General features: G+C 43.0%; 1 protein-coding gene across 14 annotated transcripts in view; it reads right to left on the bottom strand.

Moving 5' to 3' along the window:
* The window catches only part of LOC120999536 (zinc finger protein OZF-like), a 2,085,412-nt gene that overhangs the window by 175,175 nt on the left and 1,889,416 nt on the right, over window positions 1-20,821 (bottom strand). For 10 of the 14 annotated variants that reach the window (XM_040430485.1, XM_040430484.1, XM_040430483.1 and 7 more), the window contains 2 exons: window positions 20,586-20,716; window positions 18,384-18,486 (listed from right to left, as the gene is read on the bottom strand). The exons of 2 other annotated variants lie outside the window; for them this stretch is intronic. In XM_040430485.1, coding sequence (XP_040286419.1) covers window positions 18,384-18,486; window positions 20,586-20,716 — 234 coding nt within the window. Of the gene's footprint in view, window positions 1-5,618; window positions 5,829-12,249; window positions 12,469-14,015; window positions 14,209-14,760; window positions 14,862-18,383; window positions 18,487-20,585; window positions 20,717-20,821 lie in introns of all 14 variants that reach the window. 2 more of the 14 variants (XM_040430499.1, XM_040430497.1) reach the window with 2 other exon arrangements.

The following is a 20,821-nucleotide window of genomic DNA, read 5'->3' on the forward strand; positions in this document are numbered from 1 at the left end:
CCATTTGTACGATTTGTGGTCTTTTTGAAAGAAAATCCAGTATCCAGTTGCACAGGTGTGAGCTGAGACCCAAGTTGTTCAGTTTCGTTGCCAACTTTTTGGGAGGGATGGTGTTAAAGGCCAAGCTGTAATCAATGAACAGCATCCGCACATAGCTGTCTCTCTGCTCCAGTGTGACAGCGCAGTGTGAAGGGTAAGTGAGACAGCATCCTCAGTTGACCTATGTGCTCTGTAAGCAAACTGGTATTGGTCCATGGAGGTGCAGATCTTGCTCTTCATGTGCCTGAGGACAAGTTGTTCAAAGCACTTCATAGCAATAGCAGTGAGAGCCACCGGGCGATAATCACTTAAGGTCTTCACCCCGGCCTGTTTTGGAATTGGGACAATTGTGGAGGACTTCAGGCAAGTGGGGACAATGGCCGGCTCTAGTGAGCTGTTAAACATACTGGTAAACACTGTTCTCAGCTGTTTAGCACAGTTTTTTTTAGGACTTTTCCAGGAACTTCATCAGGGCCAGCTGCTTTGTGGGGATTAATGTGGTTTAAGGCCCATTCTACCTCATGTGCTCTCAGCATCAGGGAACATGATGGAGCCTCTTGCTGGGCTAATTTGAGTATAGGCAGCTCATTGTCTTTGTCAAATCGTGCAAAAAAATGATTTAGGTCATCAGGAGAGAAAGAATTTCCGGTGTTGATAGAACAGGTGTTGCTCTTATAATTCGTAATGGACTTGATACCCGGCCACATGCGTCGGGAATCAGAGCTTGTAAAATGATGTTGTATTTTTGTTTTGTAGCAGTGCTTCGCCTCCCTAATGCCCCTCTTCAGATTGGACCTGGCTGTTTTGTACTCCTCTGGGTCTCCCTTTCGGAAAGCAATGTCACGTGCCTTCAAAAAGGTTTTGGACATTTCTGTTTATCCATGCTTTCCCATTTGGGAAGGTCCGAATGATTTTGGTATCAGTGACATTGTCCATGCAAAATTTAATATAGGATAGGACAGAGGAGGCATATATGTTTAAGTCTGTGTGATTTTCCTTTGTAGCTACCTGTTTAAACAAATCCCAATCTGTTTCCTCAAAACAATCCTGTAGTCTCATTGTGGCTCCTTCAGGCCAAACTCTGATTGTATGCAAAGTAGGCTTAATCCTGGTGATAAGAGGTTTGTATGCTGGAGCTAAAAACAAAGAAATGTGATCCGACCTGCCAAGATGGGGGGCAGGTGATGCTGTATAAGCATTTGCTATGTTGCAATAAACACGGTTTAATGTATTTCTCCCCCTAGTTGGGAATTTAACAAACTGGTAGAATTTGGGGAGCACAGTTTTGAGATTGGCTTGGTTAAAATCACCCGCTAAGATGAACACTCCATCTGGATGGATATTTTGCAGACTGTTCGTAATATCATGCAATTTGGACAGTGCCAGCTTAACATTTGCTTGTGGAGGAATATAAACTACGGTGAGATACACGACTCTGAATTCCCTCGATAAGTAGAACGGTCTGCATTTAAGTGTCATAAGTTCTAAATCAGCAGAGCAATATTGTTCAGCAATGACTGTGGAGGTGCACCAAGCCTTATGGACAAATACACACTCCACCTCCCTTATTCTTACCGGACTCAGCGGTTCGATCCATTCGGTAGACAGTCCAATCCGCAAGTTCAATAGCATCGTCCGGGATGTTAGTATTTAGCCAGGTTTCAGTAAAAAATGAGGCGCAAGTGTTCATCCTATCAGATGAGATCCTCAGTCTAAGCTCATCGATCTTGTTCACTATAGACTAGGTATTTGCGACGAACAGGCTGTGTAGTGCTTGCTTGTTTGGGGGTTTCTTTAATAGAGTATTGATGCCGCCCCTCTTGCCCTGCTTCCTTTCCCGTCTCCTTCTGTGCCGTCGCTTCGACGGTATAATCATCCAGTCGGGCACCGATGTCCTTAGAATCTCATCCGGGATATTAGGGGGTGGTGGTGGAACAGGACCTTTCATTCTAAAGTGCAGTAGCTCTTGCACACTATACGCTGTGTGTGCTGTAGCAAACTGAATACTCGCTGTGCTTAAAATTAAGGTAATAACTATGTAAAAAATAAGAAATTGGCATCTAAATGGAGAGCTCCAGGCTGCTGCATCCATGCGCGCTGCCATGTTGAACCACCAGAGGGTGGTTATTAACGGTACACACTCAGATTGGGTCACTGTCACTAGTGGGGTACCTCAGGAGTCAGTATTGGGCCCTATTCTCTTCAATATATTTATTCATGATCTTGTACAAGGCTTGCACAGTAAAATATAAATTTTTGCAGATGACAAACTGTGTAAAGTAATTTACACAGAAGAGGACAGTATACTGCTACAGAGGGATCTGGATAGACTGGAGGCTTGGGCAGATAAGTGGCAGATGAGGTTTAACACTGACAAATGTAAGGTAATGCACATAGGAAGGAATAATGCAAGTCACCCGTACATACTAAATGGTAAAACACTCGGTAACACTGACATGGAAAAGGATCTAGGAATTTTAATAAACATCAAACTAAGCTGCAAAAACCAGTGTCAGGCAGCTGCTGCCAAGGCCAATAAGATAATGAGTTGGTTGCATCAAAAGGGGCATAGATGCCCGTGATAAGAACATAGTCCTACCACTTTACAAATCACTGGTCAGACCACACATGGAGTACTGTGTACAGTTCTGGGCTCCTATGAACAAGGCAGACATAGCAGAGCTGGAGAAGGTACAGAGGAGGGCAACTAAAGTAATAACTGGAATGGGGCAACTACAGTACCTTGAAAGATTATCAACATTCGGGTTATTCACTTTAGAAAAAAGACGACTGAGGGGAGATCTAATAACTATGTATAAATATATCAGGGGGCAGTACAGAGATCACTCCCATTATCTATTTATCCCCAGGACTGTGACTGTGACGAGGGGACATCCTCTGCGTCTGGAGGAAAGAAGGTTTGTACACAATCATAGAAGAGGATTCTTTACGGTAAGAGCAGTGAGACTATGGAACTCTCTGCCTGAGGAGGTGGTGATGGGGAGTACAATAAAGGAATTCAAGAGGGGCCTGGATGTATTTCTGGAGCGTAATAATATTACAGGCTATATCTACTAGAGAGGGGTCGTTGATCCACGGAGTTAGTCTGATGCCTGATTGGAGTCGGGAAGGAATTTTTTATTCCCCTAAAGTGGGGAAAATTGGCTTCTACCTCACAGTTTTTTTTTTGCCTTCTTCTGGATAAACTTGCAGGATAACAGGCCAAACTGGATGGACAAATGTCATTTTTCGGCCTTATGTACTATGTTACTATGTTAATCCGTTATATATTGGTTTAGTTAGGATTAATAATAGTTCTTTTGACTTTAGGGTTATGGACTTAGTAGTTAAGTTAATGCTTTTTATGTAGATGAACTACTTTATACAGGGAGTGCAGAATTATTAGGCAAGTTGTATTTTTGAGGATTAATTTTATTATTGAACAACAACCATGTTCTCAATGAACCCAAAAAACTCATTAATATCAAAGCTGAATATTTTTGGAAGTAGTTTTTAGTTTTAGCTATTTTAGGGGGATATCTGTGTGTGCAGGTGACTATTACTGTGCATAATTATTAGGCAACTTAACAAAAAACAAATATATACCCATTCAATTATTTATTTTTACCAGTGAAACCAATATAACATCTCAACATTCACAAATATACATTTCTGACATTCAAAAACAAAACAAAAACAAATCAGTGACCAATATAGCCACCTTTCTTTGCAAGGACACTCAAAAGCCTGCCATCCATGGATTCTGTCAGTGTTTTGATCTGTTCACCATCAACATTGCGTGCAGCAGCAACCACAGCCTCCCAGACACTGTTCAGAGAGGTGTACTGTTTTCCCTCCTTGTAAATCTCACATTTGATGATGGACCACAGGTTCTCAATGGGGTTCAGATCAGGTGAACAAGGAGGCCATGTCATTAGATTTTCTTCTTTTATACCCTTTCTTGCCAGCCACGCTGTGGAGTACTTGGACGCGTGTGATGGAGCATTGTCCTGCATGAAAATCATGTTTTTCTTGAAGGATGCAGACTTCTTCCTGTACCACTGCTTGATGAAGGTGTCTTCCAGAAACTGGCAGTAGGACTGGGAGTTGAGCTTGACTCCATCCTCAACCCGAAAAGGCCCCACAAGCTCATCTTTGATGATACCAGCCCAAACCAGTACTCCACCTTGCTGGCGTCTGAGTCGGACTGGAGCTCTCTGCCCTTTACCAATGCAGCCGCGGGCCCATCCATCTGGCCCATCAAGAATCACTCTCATTTCATCAGTCCATAAAACCTTAGAAAAATCAGTCTTGAGATATTTCTTGGCCCAGTCTTGACGTTTCAGCTTGTGTGTCTTGTTCAGTGGTGGTCGTCTTTCAGCCTTTCTTACCTTGGCCATGTCTCTGAGTATTGCACACCTTGTGCTTTAGGGTACTCCAGTGATGTTGCAGCTCTGAAATATGGCCAAACTGGTGGCAAGTGGCATCTTGGCAGCTGCACGCTTGACTTTTCTCAGTTCATGGGCAGTTATTTTGCGCCTTGGTTTTTCCACACGCTTCTTGCGACCCTGTTGACTATTTTGAATGAAACGCTTGATTGTTCGATGATCACGCTTCAGAAGCTTTGCAATTTTAAGAGTGCTGCATCCCTCTGCAAGATATCTCACTATTTTTGACTTTTCTGAGCCTGTCAAGTCCTGCTTTTGACCCATTTTGCCAAAGGAAAGGAAGTTGCCTAATAATTATGCACACCTAATATAGGGTGTTGATGTCATTAGACCACACCCCTTCTCATTACAGAGATGCACATCACTTAATATGCTTAATTGGTAGTAGGCTTTCGAGCCTATACAGCTTGGAGTAAGACAACATGCATAAAGAGGATGATGTGGTCAAAATACTCATTTGCCTAATAATTCTGCACGCAGTGTAGTGTTCATGTTTTATATTACTGTTGTGTGTTGTATGTTCTTTGTTGCCCGTTTTATAGTTTTTACACCATTTTTTAGATAAATATTTATATGGTTTTGTGCACTTTATTTTTTAGTCCAAGAAATTTTTTATATATTGGATGCTCGTTACATCTTAATTAAATTGTGTGCCTCATTGAGATACTTTACGGAAATCAGTACACCAGTAACATCAGCTAGCTGTAAAAAAAACTTTTTACATGGATTTAATTAGGGTCCGGGTTTTTGGACTGAGTGCCCAGACAGATATAGTGGCACAGGTCACTCCCGTACTCCATCAAGGGTTTTTATAAAGTGGGGATTAAAAATTCAGTTTTTTTCAAGTGTGGACAGGAGATGTGAAAACTGAACCTGCAGAGAAATGAGCATGGTCTCTGACAGACCCTAAAGAGTGGTGATATACGAATCTTTTTGTTACACTGCTTGGAGTGAAAGCAAAGTGTGGGACTTTAGGTTATGCAATATCTGAAGCTTGAATAAAAATTAGAGGTTGAACTTGAACTTGTTTATAATTGTTTGCTTGAATAAAATCTGCCTGTGGTGAAGACTAAACTGACACCTGTGCGTGGGGACATTTTTTAAATTAAAACATCAACGGAATATATTTACCCTCCTGGCGGCGGGTGGTCACCACCTTGTCATCTTCCTCCTCATCATCCTCCTGGACCTCATGTGCCTCAGGTGGGCTATGGGCCTGATGCCCTGATGGTCCTGTCTGTTCCTCTTCCTGCTCCTCATCCTCACTCATCTCCTTCTCTTCCACCACCACCACCTTCTTCTTTCTAGAGCGCTTCGCGCATACTTTTGGAAGAGGAAGACCTGTAATGACCAAATTTTCCAAAAATACCAAGATAAACAAGGAAAGCAAAAAAAAGGTAACGGTAGACTAATTAATCTATGGTGGGATCTGGATGGCATAATGATTACCTCTATGTTTGATTTCACTTGAATTGGTGTTAGATGAAACTTTAAATGAAGTCTTTCAGATGGTTTACAGTTGAGTACGTTAATAGCTAGGATGAGGTAACGGGGGTATTGGTTCGCAAGGTACTGTTGCAGGGTTATTGAAATGAGGTGGACCAAGTCAACTGTTTTGACATTGGATAAGGGTTTACATCATATATCTGTATCTCGCTGTGAGTGTATGTATATATTTTAAAGGAATAATCAGCTATGTGTCCCAGCATTTACTAAATCCGTGCTGGAGAATTTTGAGGCAGAACAGAAAACCAACTAATTTATTTATCGCAAATATCCAACGCTACCATTGTACCTGAATACCAGTATAGTCTGTCTTCCACACAATTATTATTTTGCTGTAACAGCCTGCCTACATTCAGCCTGCCCAAAAAAACTACTGAAAAAAATTATGGTAAATTACTTATTTTTTTTTGCTCTTGGAGAAGTTCATCAAGGGCCTTTTGGTTGGCCTCCTCCATTAGGGCCAGCTGGTGTGACAGCGCCCTGAACTTCTGCATTGTTTTGCGCTGCTCCCGCTGAACTTTTTTATTTTTTTAACCTCTTCAGGACACATGACGTACCGGTACGTCATGATGTCCTGGTACTTAAGGACACATGACGTACCGGTACATCATGTGTTGTTCCGATCATTGCCGCCCGGCCGGCTGTGATCGGAACAAGGTGCCTGCTCAAATCATTGAGCAGGCACCTCGGCTAAATGCGCGGGGGGGTCCCGTGACCCCCCATGTTGGCGATCGCAACAAACCGCAGGTCAATTCAGACCTGCGGTTTGTTGCGCTTTCAGCAGTTTCTGATCATAAACTTTATATGCCTAAAATATAGTTTTATTCAACCCCCCCCTGCACCCCTGAATGATTTTATGGCGGCGGGAGGTGCAGGAGGAGGGTTACGGGCGGTGCGGGAGGGATCGCGATCCCCCGCCCGCCTCCCCTTGAATAATCGTTGGTGTACAGTGGGTATACCAGGGTGTCAGCACATTGCTGACACCCTGGTATAAACGGCTGACATCTATGATGCGATGTCAGCAGTTTAACCCTTTCCATACCGCGGTCCGTACGGACCGCTGTATGGAAAAGGTTAACAGCTCAGGGAGCTCCCTCCCTCTCCCATCGGGGGGCTGCTGTGCCTTTGCAGACCCCCGATGGAGAAGGAGAGAGCCCCCAGACAGCCCCCCTCCTTACCCTTCCCTGTCTGCGCAGTTTTGGCCACTACTGAGCAGACGGGGAAGGTTCCCATGGCAACAGGACGCCTTCTCAGGCATCCTGCTGTCCATGGTGCTGAACAGATCCGTGCTAAAGGCATAGATCTGTTCAGACAAAGTGTAAGTAAAATACAGTACAGTATACTATATATTGTACTGTACTGTATTATACAGACATCAGACCCACTGGATCTTCAAGAACCAAGTGGGTCTGGGTCAAAAAAAAGTGAAAAAAGTGAAAAAAAAAGTCAAAAAACACATTTATCACTGATTAAAAATGAAAAAACAAAAAACAAAAACATCCCTACACGTTTGGTATCGCCGCGTCCGTAACGACCTGATCTATAAATTGGTCATGTTACTTTACCCGAATGGTGAACGCCATAAAAATAAAAAATAAAAAACTATGATGAAATTTAAATTTTGCCCACCTTACTTCCCAAAAAAGGTAATAAAAGTGATCAAAAAAGTAGCATGTACGCCAAAATTGTAACAATCAAACCGTCATCTCATCCCGCAAAAAACATACCCTACCCAAGATAATCGCCCAAAAACTGAAAAAACTATGGCTCAGACTATGGAAACACTAAAACATGATTTTTTTTGTTTCAAAAAAGAAATCATTGTGTAAAACGTACATAAATAAAAAAAAGTATACATATTAGGCATCGCCGCGTCCGTATCGACCGACTCTATAAAAATATCACATGACCTAACCCCTCAGGTGACCACCGTAGAAATAAAAAAAATGGTGTAAAAAAAAAGCAATTTTTTGTCATCTTACCTCACAAAAAGTGTAATAGCAAGCGATCAAAAATGTGCACCCCAAAATGTGCCAATCAAACCGTCATCTCATCCCGCAAAAATCATACCCTATCCAAGATAATCGCCCAAAAACTGAAAAAACTATGGCTCTTAGACTATGGAGACACTAAAACTTTTTTTTGTTTTAAAAATGAAATCATTGTGTAAAACTTACATAAATAAAAAAAATTGTATACATATTAGGTATCGCCGCGTCCGTGACAACCTGCTCTATAAAATTACCACATGATCTAACCTGTCAGATGAATGTTGTAAATAACAAAAAAAAAAACGGTGCCAAAAAAGCTATTTCTTGTTACCTTGCCGCACAAAAAGTGTAATATAGAGCAACCAAAAATCATATGTACCCTAAACTAGTACCAACAAAACTGCCACCCTATCCCGTAGTTTCTAAAATGGGGTCACTTTTTTGGAGTTTCTACTCTAGGGGTGCATCAGGGGGGCTTCAAATGGGACATGGTGTCAATAAAACCAGTCCAGCAAAATCTGCCTTCCAAAAACCGTATGGCATTCCTTTCCTTCTGCGCCCTGCCGTGTGCCCGTACAGCAGTTTACGACCACATATGGGGTGTTTCTGTAAACTACAGAATCAGGGCCATAAATAATGAATTTTGTTTGGCTGTTAACCCTTGCTTTGTAACTGGAAAAAAAAATATTAAAATGGAAAATCTGCCAAAAAAAGTGAAATTTTTAAATTGTATCTCTATTTTCCATTAAATCTTGTGCAACACCTAAAGGGTTAACAAAGTTTGTAAAATCAGTTTTGAATACCTTGAGGGGTGTAGTTTCTTAGATAGGGTCACTTTTATGGAGTTTCTACTCTAGGGGTGCATCAGGGGGGCTTCAAATGGGACATGGTGTCAAAAAAAACAGTCCAGCAAAACCTGCCTTCCAAAAACCAAACGGCACACCTTTCACTCTACGCCCCGCTGTGTGGCCGTACAGTAGTTTACGGCAACATATGGGGTGTTTCTGTAAACGGCAGAGTCAGGGCAATAAAGATACAGTCTTGTTTGGCTGTTAACCCTTGCTTTGTTAGTGGAAAAAATGGGTTAAAATGGAAAATTAGGCAAAAAAATGAAATTCTCAAATTTCATCCCCATTTGCCAATAACTCTTGTGCAACACCTAAAGGGTTAACGAAGTTTGTAAAATCTGTTTTGAATACCTTGAGGGGTGTAGTTTATAGAATGGGGTCATTTTTAGGGTGGTTTCTATTATGTAAACCTCGCTAAGTGACTTCAGAGCTGTAGTGGTCTCTAAAAATTGGGTTTTTGTAAATTTCAAAAAAAATTCAAGATTTGCTTCTAAACTTCTAAGCCTTGTAACATCCCCAAAAAATAAAATATCATTCCCAAAATAATTCAAACATGAAGTAGACATATGGGGAATGTAAAGTCATCACAATTTTTAGGGGTATTACTATGTGTTACAGAAGTAGAGAAACTGAAACTTTGAAATTTGCAAATTTTTCAAAATTTTTGGTAAATTTGGTATTTTTTTATGCAAAAAAAAAAATAATTTCTTTGACTTAATTTTACCAGTGTCATGAAGTACAATATGTGATGAAAAAACTATCTCAGAATGGCCTGGATAAGTCAAAGCGTTTTAAAGTTATCACCACTTAAAGTGACACTGGTCAGAATTGCAAAAAATGGCCTGGTCCTTAAGGTGAAATAAGGCTGTGTCCCTAAGGGGTTAATCATGTTGTTGTGAGCTGTAAAAGTAAAGGAAATAAAAAAATTTTATGTACTTTAAAAGACAATCATTGATTGGTGTACAAAGCAGATGAATTCCTGTCTGACCCAGGAAGAAGTACATCAGTGACTTAAAAAGATTAAAATAGACAAATCGCCAGGACCGGATGGTATACACCCCCGTATCCTAAGGGAATTAAGTAATGTCATAGCCAGACCCTTATTTCTGATATTTGCGGACTTTATACTGACAGGGAATGTCCAACAGGATTGGCGCATGGCAAAGGTGGTGCCAATATTCAAAAAGGGTCCAAAAACAGAGCCTGGAAACTATAGGCCGGTAAGTTTAACATTTGTTGTGGGTAAACTGTTTGAAGGTTTTCTGAGAGAAGCTATCTTAGAGCATCTCAACGGAAATAAGCAAATAACACCATATCAGCATGGCTTCGTGAGGGATCGGTCATGCCAAACTAATTTAATCAGTTTCTATGAAGAGGTAAGTTCTAGACTTGACAGCGGCAAATCAATGGATGTCGTATATCTGGACTTCTATAAAGCATTCGACACTGTACCACATAAAAGGTTAGTATATAAAATGAGAATGCTCGGACTGGGAGAAAACGTCTGTATGTGGGCAAGTAACTGGCACACACTCAGATTGGGTCACTGTCACTAGTGGGGTACCTCAGGGGTCAGTATTGGGCCCTATTCTCTTCAATATATTTATTAATGATCTTGTAGAAGGCTTGCACAGTAAAATAACAATTTTTGCAGATGACAATAAATTGTGTAAAGTAATTTACACAGAAGAGGACAGTATACTACTACAGAGGGATCTGGATAGACTGGAGGCTTGGGCAGATAAGTGGCAGATGAGGTTTAACACTGACAAATGTAAGGTAATGCACATAGGAAGGAATAATGCAAGTCACCCGTACATACTAAATGGTAAAACACTCGGTAACACTGACATGGAAAAGGATCTAGGAATTTTAATAAACATCAAACTAAGCTGCAAAAACCAGTGTCAGGCAGCTGCTGCCAAGGCCAATAAGATAATGAGTTGGTTGCATCAAAAGGGGCATAGATGCCCGTGATAAGAACATAGTCCTACCACTTTACAAATCACTGGTCAGACCACACATGGAGTACTGTGTACAGTTCTGGGCTCCTGTGAACAAGGCAGACATAGCAGAGCTGGAGAGGGTACAGAGGAGGGCAACTAAAGTAATAACTGGAATGGGGCAACTACAGTACCCTGAAAGATTATCAACATTAGGGTTATTCACTTTAGAAAAAAGACGACTGAGGGGAGATCTAATAACTATGTATAAATATATCAGGGGGCAGTACAGAGATCTCTCCCATCATCTATTTATCCCCAGGACTGTGACTGTGACGAGGGGACATCCTCTGCGTCTGGAGGAAAGAAGGTTTGTACACAAACATAGAAGAGGATTCTTTACGGTAAGAGCAGTGAGACTATGGAACTCTCTGCCTGAGGAGGTGGTGATGGGGAGTACAATAAAGGAATTCAAGAGGGGCCTGGATGTATTTCTGGAGCGTAATAATATTACAGGCTATAGCTACTAGAGAGGGGTCGTTGATCCAGGGAGTTAATCTGATGCCTGATTGGAGTCGGGAAGGAAATTTTTATTCCCCTAAAGTGGGGAAAATTGGCTTCTACCTCACAGGGTTTTTTTGCCTTCTTCTGGATCAACTTGCAGGATGACAGGCCGAACTGGATGGACAAATGTCTTTTTTCGGCCTTATGTACTATGTTAATCCGTTAGATATTGGTTTAGTTAGGATTAATAATAGTTCTTTTGATTTTAGGGTTATGGATTTAGTAGTTAAGTTAATGCTTTTTATGTAGATTAATTACTTTATAGTGTTCATGTTTTATATTACTGTTGTGTGTTGTATGTTCTTTGTTGCCTGTTTTATAGTTTTTACACCATTTTTTAGACAAATATTTATATGGTTTTGTGCACTTTATTTTTTAGTCTAAGAAAATTTTTATATATTGGATGCTCGCTACATCTTAATTAAATTGTATGCCTCATTGAGATACTTTACGGAAATCAGTACACCAGTAACATCAGCTAGCTGTAAAAAAACTTTTTACGTGGATTTAATTAGGGTCCGGGTTTTTGGACTGAGTGCCCAGACAGATATAGTGGCACAGGTCACTCCCGTACTCCATCAAGGGCTTTTTTAAAGTGGGGATTAAAAATTCTGTTCTTTTCAAGTGTGGACAGGAGATGTAAAAACTGGACCTGCAGAGAAATGAGCATGGTCTCTGACAGACCCTAAAGAGTGGCGATATACGAATCTTTTTGTTACACTGCTTGGAGTGAAAGCAAAGTGTGGGACTTTAGGTTATGCAATATCTGAAGCTTGAATAAAAATTGGAGGTTGAACTTGAACTTGTTTATAATTGTTTGCTTGAATAAAATCTGCCTGTGGTGAAGACTAAACTGACACCTGTGTGTGGGGACATTTTTTAAATTAAAACATCAACAGAATATATTTACCCTCCTGGTGGGGGGTGGTCACCACCTCGTCTTTTTTCTCCTCATCATCCTCCTGGACCTCATCTGCCTCAAGTGGGCTATGGGCCTGATGCCCTGATGGTCCTGCCTGTTCCTCTTCCTGCTCCTCATCCTCACTCATCTCCTTCTCTTCCACCACCACCTTCTTCTTCCTCTTCTTCTTTCTAGAGCGCTTTGCGCGTACTTTTGGAAGAGGAACACCTGTAATGACCAAATTTTCCAAAAATACCAAGATAAACAAGGAAAGCAAAAAAAAAAAAAAAAAAAGGTAACAGCACACACATTAATCTTTGGTGGGATCTGGATGGCATAATGATTACCCCTATGTTTGATTTCACTTGATTTGGTGTTAGATGTAACTATAAATGAAGTCTTTCAGATGGTTTACAGTAGAGTACATTAATAGCTAGGATGAGGCAACGGGGGGTATTGGTTTGCAAGGTACTGTTGCAGGGTTATTGAAATGAGGTGGACCAAGTCAACTGTTTTGACATTGGATCAGGGTTTACATCATATATCTGTATCTCACTGTGAGTGTATGTATATATTTTAACGGAAAAATCAGCTACGTGTCCCAGCATTTACTAAATCCGTGCTGGAGAATTTTGAGGCAGAACAGAAAACCAACTAATTTATTTATTGCAAATAGCAAACGTTACCATTGTACCTGAATACCAGTATAGTCTGTCTTCCACACAATTATCATTTTGCTGTAACAGCCTGCCTACATTCAATATGCTGACTGTGCTGTTAATAGTGTGCCTGCGAAGCTGTATGGTAGGAAATGTCTAAAGCGGATTAGTACGCCTTAGGGCTCTTTCACACTTGCGTTGTCCGGATCCGTCGTGCACTCCATTTGACGGAGGTGCCCGCCGGATCCGGAAAAACGCAAGTGAACTGAAAGCATTTGAAGACGGATCCGTCTTCAAAATGCGTTCAGTGTTACTATGGCAGCCAGGACGCTATTAAAGTCCTGGTTGCCATAGTAGTAGTGGGGAGCAGTATACTTACAGTCCGTGCGGCTCCCGGGGCGCTCCAGAATGACGTCAGAGCGCCCCATGCGCATGGATGACGTGATCCATGTGATCACGTCACCCATGCGCGTGGGGCGCCCTGACGTCACTCTGGAGCGCCCGGGGAGCCGCACGGACAGTAAGTATACTGCTCCCCCGCTGCCCACTACACTTTACCATGGCTGCCAGGACTTTAGCGTCCTTGCAGCCATGGTAACCATTCAGAAAAAGCTAAACGTCGGATCCGGCAATGCGCCGAAACGACGTTTAGCTTAAGGCCGGATCCGGATTAATGCCTTTCAATGGGCATTAATTCCGTATACGGCCTTGCGGCAAGTGTTCAGGATTTTTGGCCGGAGCAAAAAGCGCAGCATGCTGCGGTATTTTCTCCGGCCAAAAAACTTTCCGGTCCGGAACTGAAGACATCCTGAACGGATTTCTCTCCATTCAGAATGCATTAGGATAAAACTGATCAGGATTCTTCCCGGCATAGAGCCCCGACGACGGAACTCTATGCCGGAAGACAAGAACGCAAGTGTGAAAAAGCCCTTAGACCTTTTTTAAGGGTATGCGGCCCACAGAGAGGGCTCTGAGTGCCGCCTCTAGCACCCGTTCCATCGGTTAAACACCACTGAACTAAGTAATCAGTTGTAAAGGAATAGAAATACTTATTTGCATAACTGAACACATAAATAACAATAGGTGGGTGATGGAAAATAAATGTAAGCATCGTACCTGGACAATTTTTGTCTCTGACCTTTTTTACAAGATCCATCCTATGTCGTTTAAGGTCCGACCATTTCTTTAACATCGCATCTTTTGAATGAACCTTTCCATGCAGGTGCCACAACCTGCGTGCTTCTCTCCGTATTATGGCCTGTTTCTCTAAACGGCATTTTAGATCATCATATCCCTTCTCCAACATAGTCTGCAAGATAACAATTAAAGGATGTAATCCCAAAGTTGTAAAATACAATTATTAGTAATTATAGTCATGTCAACCATAAAAAATAAAATTTTATATCAAAACGGTAAAAGAGTAGATATTTATATAGTTCCCTATGGAACTATATGAAAGTAAAATAAAAATAAAAACATTTATATTCAAGGCAAATATAAGAACTAAACTCCACAGTGGCAGCCCCTTTAAGGGTGACTTGAACAGTGGCAGCCCCTTCAAGAGTGACTGACAACGGCCGCCCCTTTAACAGTGACTTGAACAGTGGCCGCCCCTTTAACAGTGACTTGAACAGTGGCCGCCCCTTTAACAGTGACTTGAACAGTGGCCGCCCCTTTAACAGTGACTTGAACAGTGGCCGCCCCTTTAACAGTGACTTGAACAGTGGCCGCCCCTTTAACAGTGACTTGAACAGTGGCCGCCCCTTTAACAGTGACTTGAACAGTGGCCGCCCCTTTAACAGTGACTTGAACAGTGGCCGCCCCTTTAAGAGTGACATACTTGTTAGGTAGAATTACTTACAGTGATCAAAGCTTCCAGCTCTTCTGGTTTGAAATTGCTTTTTGACATTTCCGAAGTTACTTTCAAAATCTGTCTCTGTAGAATCGGTCTCTCTCCACTCTCTTTCCGATCCAAAGACAGGCACGCACGTACAGACAGACGCACAAACACGATTATTTAAATGACGTATTATCGAGATACCAAACCAAACATAGTAGACTGTATAGGCAGGCAAATTTCATATTGGTACTAGGGCTGCACGATATATCGCAAAAATAATCGAATCGCGATAATCGGCAAATGCGATATGGCGATTCGGCCGACCCGAAAATGCCGCGATTATATATGAAGGGGCCCCTATTGATAAAATATCCTCTGTCCTATTGATAAAATGGCCAGCCTCTGTACTCACTTTCACGATGAATGCACTGCAGAGAGCGGGAGCGACGTCACCTAATTCAGGAAGCAGGAGCGTGACTAAGTGGGAGGAGCGTAAAAGTGACGTCAGTCACGCGCCGGCCGGCTCGCTTGCTGCCGCTCTCTGCAGTGTGAGTGCATTCATAGTGAAAGTACAGACGCCGGCCATTTTATGAATAGGAGAGTTATGTGCGCAGTTTAGGACACATGAGGGGACACATAGGGCCATGAGGGGGACCAGCATAAGATGCTATATGTGTGTCTTATGCTGGCGCCCCTCATGGCCCCATGTGTCATAGCACACATCCCCTATAACAGTGCCATCCGCAGGTCCCCCATAAGTGTCCTCCGCAGATCCCCCCTAACAGCGTCCTCCACAGATCCCCCACATAACAGCGTCCTCCACAGATCCCCCACATAACAGCGTCCTCCACAGATCCCCACATAACAGCGTCCTCCACAGATCCCCCACATAACAGCGTCCTCCACAGATCCCCCACATAACAGCGTCCTCCCCAGATCCCCCACATAACGGCGTCATCCACAGATCCCCCACATAACAGCGTCATCCACAGATCCCCCATAACAGCGTCCTCCACAGATCCAGGTCAGTACAAATCTGGTGATACCTTATATGTATAGTTTTTCTTGCGTTTTGATAGTGACAAAAAAAAATTAAAAAGTGGGGGGGGGAATTAGTTTTATTTTATGGTCGCCATATTTTGACCCCTACAACTTTTTTGTAGATAAATAAAATGGCTGCACAACATTTCACATACAAACAATAGAGCTGAGTAAAGAGGCGCTACCCTTGTAGAGGCGCTATTCCTAGTAGATGGGTCCGACACATCTTTTGATAAAAAATGTGCGCAAAGAGCTTCTATTTTTCCATTTATAGTAGGTATAAGACCACTTTAATTTAGAATGATCCTCATTTCTCAGCTCTATTGTTTGTATGTGAAATTTTGGGCAGCCATTTTTTTATTAACCATGTTTGCTTTATGGATATGCACCTGTGACTATGAATATGAATGTGCTAGTCTAAATTTTCTTGTAGTATATATTGAGGGTAGCACCTCTTTTAGGGTACTTTCACACTTGCGTTGTACTTTTCTGGCATAGAGTTCCGTCGCAGGGGCTCTATACCGGAAAAGAACTGATCAGGCATATCCCCATGCATTCTGAATGGAGAGTAATCCGTTCAGGATGCATCAGGATGTCTTCAGTTCAGTCGTTTTGACTGATCAGGCAAAAGAGAAAACCGCAGCATGCTACGGTTTTATCTCCGGCGAAAAAAAACGGAAGACTTGCCTGAATGCCGGATTCAGCATTTTTTCCCTTAGGAATGTATTAGTGCCGGATCCGGCATTCAGAATACTGGAATGCCGGACCCGTCCTTCCGGTCTGCGCATGCGCAGACTGAAAAAAAGGTGAAAAAAATAAATGCCGGATCCGTTTTTGCCGTACGACACCGGAAAGACTGATCCGGCATTTCAATGCATTTTTTAGACTGATCAGGCATTTTTAAGACTGATCAGTCTTACTAATGCCATCAGTTGGCATACGTTTTGCCTGATCCGGCAGGCAGTTCCGGCGACGGAACTGCTTGACGGATCTCTCTGCCGCAAGTGTGAAAGTAGCCTTAGACTGAGCAACGCCCATCTGCCTGGGGCTTCTGAGCAGAGTATAAATGTAGCTGGTTCCTACACTGCCCTGAACATTGTAGGCTTAGGTAAGTCCAAGAGAGGCGGTATATTAGTGTTAGGTACCCATCTGCGGAAGCCACCTTGACGCCTGGTAGATGGGCCCGACACACGTTTGTTCGAAACTGTGCGCCAAAAGCTTCTATTTTTCCATTTATAGTAGTATAGTTTTTATATACCATGTTTGCTTTATGGATATGCACCTGTGACTATGAATATGCTAGTCTAAATTTTTTTTGTAGTATAACTTTTTTGTAATTATTTGTACGGAGCTGTATGGGGCTCATTTTTTGCGGGGCGATCTGAACTTTTAATTGATACCATTGAGGGGTGCGTATGACTTTTTATTAAATTTTTTGTGGAAAATGAAGCCACTACAAACGGCAAATTGGCTATTTGGATGCTTTTTCATTTTGCCGTTTGGGGAATATATTTTTATACTATGGGCGTTTTCGCACTTCGCGACACCCATGATGTGTATTTTTAAAAATTTTTTTTTTAGTTCTTTTTTATTTTGGGAAAAGGGGGTGATTTGAAAAAAATTTTATTACACTTTTTTATAGTTCCCATAGGGAATTATAACAATCAATCATCCGATTGCTTTTATCATAGACTCCAATGCACTTGCATTGGAATCTATGAGAAAATTGCTTGTTTCCTATGGAGCCCTATTACAGGCAAGGGCTCCATAGGAAATACTATGCAGCAGCCTCCTGTCATTCATAAAGACAGAGGCTGCTGCACACAAGCTTTCACTTTTGGTTTTCAGCACGCTCAGGTGCCGTGGTCAGGATTGACCACGGCATCTGAGCGGTTAAATGTCCGCGATCGGCATTACAGCCGGTTGCGGACATCAGCCGCGGGTGTCTCTTAAAAGAAGCAGGCGGCCAAACGCGGCTATGGCGCCCGCAGCAGGCAGGAGTGGGCGCCATGTTTAAACACACACCCGATGACGTACATGTATGTCACCGGGCTTGAAAGGGTTAACAGCTGCCATGAGATATTTTGGGGCCCCATATACTGGGATTGGTCAGAGCCCCTGGGGAGAGTGGGGTATAGCATTGAAGTCTTCAGCAGGAAGGGGTGAGCAGAATGGCCGGCAAGCTGTCACTGACCACTGGGGACTTGTCCTCCTATGATTACTTCTTTAGGGCAGAACATTGTGAGATCTTTATGGTCAGACAGGCAGCTGCTACTGTTCATTGGAGGCTCTTTTTATTTCAGCTCTTTTTATTTTGGCTCTACCATAAGGCTTTTCCTATTCCCAAAAATTCAGAAGTATCAATAAAGCCTCTAAGTACTACGGAAAGAGAAGAATGGGTGATAACCCCAACCTTCTGATCAATACTGTGGGACACCTGGTATCGGTAACAATTGTGTGCTAATAAAGGAAAACCTGTCAGAAAGTACAATATGTGACCCCCAAACTGCCACCACTACCTGACTATACAAGGAGTCATCAGTAGCCAGTGAAGGAGCAGAATCTGAGAGTCTTCTCTGCTTTATGTAGTGGTTACTACTCACCTGGGTGGTTATCGGTGGGAATGTCCTCTATGATCTGCTCATCACCCCTCACATATGTATCTTCAGCCTTAATATTGGTCAGATCTTTATCCAGATTTAAAAGCTGTGAAACAGAAATGGTAAAAGTCAACAGACTGATGGAGAAGTCGTGTGGAAGGTTTGATGTGACCAGAAAAGGTCATTAATTACAATGACAAAGTGATGAAATGACAGCAGTTATCTGCTATGGCAGCGGTCCATGCCTATAGCTCCTCTCCTTCCTGCTGGTGGGCACGTCTGCTGCCTGGTTTACCTGCTCGATAGCTTTAGGGCTCCGGTGGTCCAGTCCCACGGACATCCCTCTCTCCCTTCCCAGTGGTCCCGGCTGCTGGAATAACGCTGTCCTCCCACACAAGCTGAGGCCTGCTTCCTGCCGATAATGACCTTCACTGCCCATAGGTCATGTGTGCACTAGGGCTGCACGATATGGGAATTTTGTGCGATTGCGATTAGGGCCGATTGCAATTTTAAGGGAATTGTGCTAGAGGTCTATTTGCTTGGATTTTCCCATATGTAACGCTGATGCGGCTGGGTATGACATAGTTGTGGGGGATCTGCGGAGGGCGCTGTTATGTGGGGGATCTGCGGAGGGCGCTGTTATGTGGGGGATCTGCGGAGGGCGCTGTTATGTGGGGGATCTGCGGAGGGCGCTGTTATGTGGGGGATCTGCGGAGGGCGCTGTTATGTGGGGGATCTGCGGAGGGCGCTGTTATGTGGGGGATCTGCGGAGGGCTCTGTTATGTGGGGGATCTGTGGAGGGCACTGTTATGTGGGGGATCTGCGGAGGGCTCTGTTATGTGGGGGATCTGCGGAGGGCACCGTTATGGGGGATCTGCGGAGGACACCGTTAAGGGGGATCTGTGGAGGACACTGTTATGGGGGATCTGCGGAGGACACCGTTATGGGGGATCTGCGGAGGACACCGTTATGGGGGATCTGCGGAGGACACCGTTATGGGGGATGTGTGCTATGACACATAGGGCCATGAGGGGGGGCAGCATAACACACACATATAGCATCTTATGATGGTCCCCCTCATGGCCCTATGTGTCCCCTCATGTGTCCTAAACTGCGCACATAACTGGCTTTGAGTGTAAAGTATTTTACTACTGTTTGAAACAATCTCTCTCCTATTGATAAAATGGCCAGCCTCTGTACTCACTTTCACTATGAATGCACGGTAGCGATCGGGCCGGCACGTGACTGACGTCACTGTTACGCTCCTCCCACTTAATTCAGGAAGCAGGAGCGTGACTAAGTGACGTCAGTCACGCGCCGGCCGGCTCGCTCGCTGCAGTGCATTCATTGTGAAAGTGAGTACAGAGGCTGGCCATTTTATCTATAGGGGACCCTTTATATATAATCGCGGCATTTTCAGGTCGGCCAAATCGCATTTGGCGATTATCGCGATTCGATTAATTTTTCGATATATCGTGCAGCCCTAGTGTGCACACACTATCTCTGGCTCTTATATGGCCGACATGCACGCACTCTGATCTCTACAAGCCATGGAAAGGAGCCTGATCGATAGGTTCTAGTATGCTAGTTTCATGCAAAGCTTGCTTGCCTGTTCTGTATACAGATGTCTGCCTGACTTCTAGATTGACCCTTTGCTGTCTGACCTGACCTTTGCCTGATCTCTGTTTTGATCCTGAGCTGCTTGCCCTGACAACGGACCATTTATCGGACTGCATGTATTCTGCCTTTCCTGACCACGTGGGTCACCAGTCACTTGTACAGAAACTACTTCAAGTGCAGCAGCCTAGTGGTTCCCCTGCAACAAAGTCCAGATCCCTGTACAGTGGATAAAGTGGAGGAAAGGGGTTCACTTATATAACACACTTTGGAGCAGAACCATGTCAAATGTGTTCAAGAGACACTTGGATCTACATGTGCGATGTTTCATTGTCTGACCCCAAAATATCTGCAGGTCTCCTGTATATATGCATCTAGTTGGTTCCTTATTCCAACCAGCAGTCTCTACGGACCAGAAAAATGTGAGAAGATCCAGACAACATGCAAGGTCTATAGTTAGCTGTAATCCTGACATCTCTACCTTTCTCATTATACAAGGATAAGACATATAATACTGGTTTATAAAACAAGACTGAACACAAGATCTTCACAGCACTTCTACAGATCATATGGAACCTTTCATGAGACCTTATTTCCATCTATCTGATCATCATATGGAATGCTTTGATGTTCTTCTGAACCATCCTGTAGAAGAAGAGGAATAGGACATCTCTCATCTTGTAGAAGAAGAGGACTGGGAGTTGTTCTCTCTTCTTTAACTGTAGAAAAAACATACAGTGACAATTAATTTCTGACATATAACTAGTGAGAGGATGTGTGTATTTAGTCATGTCTTTTACTTGGTGGCTGGTGATCCTCCATCA

The sequence above is a fragment of the Bufo bufo genome, chromosome 4 (genome assembly GCF_905171765.1).
Source record: "Bufo bufo chromosome 4, aBufBuf1.1, whole genome shotgun sequence".
In the NCBI taxonomy this organism is placed as follows: Eukaryota; Metazoa; Chordata; class Amphibia; order Anura; family Bufonidae; genus Bufo; species Bufo bufo.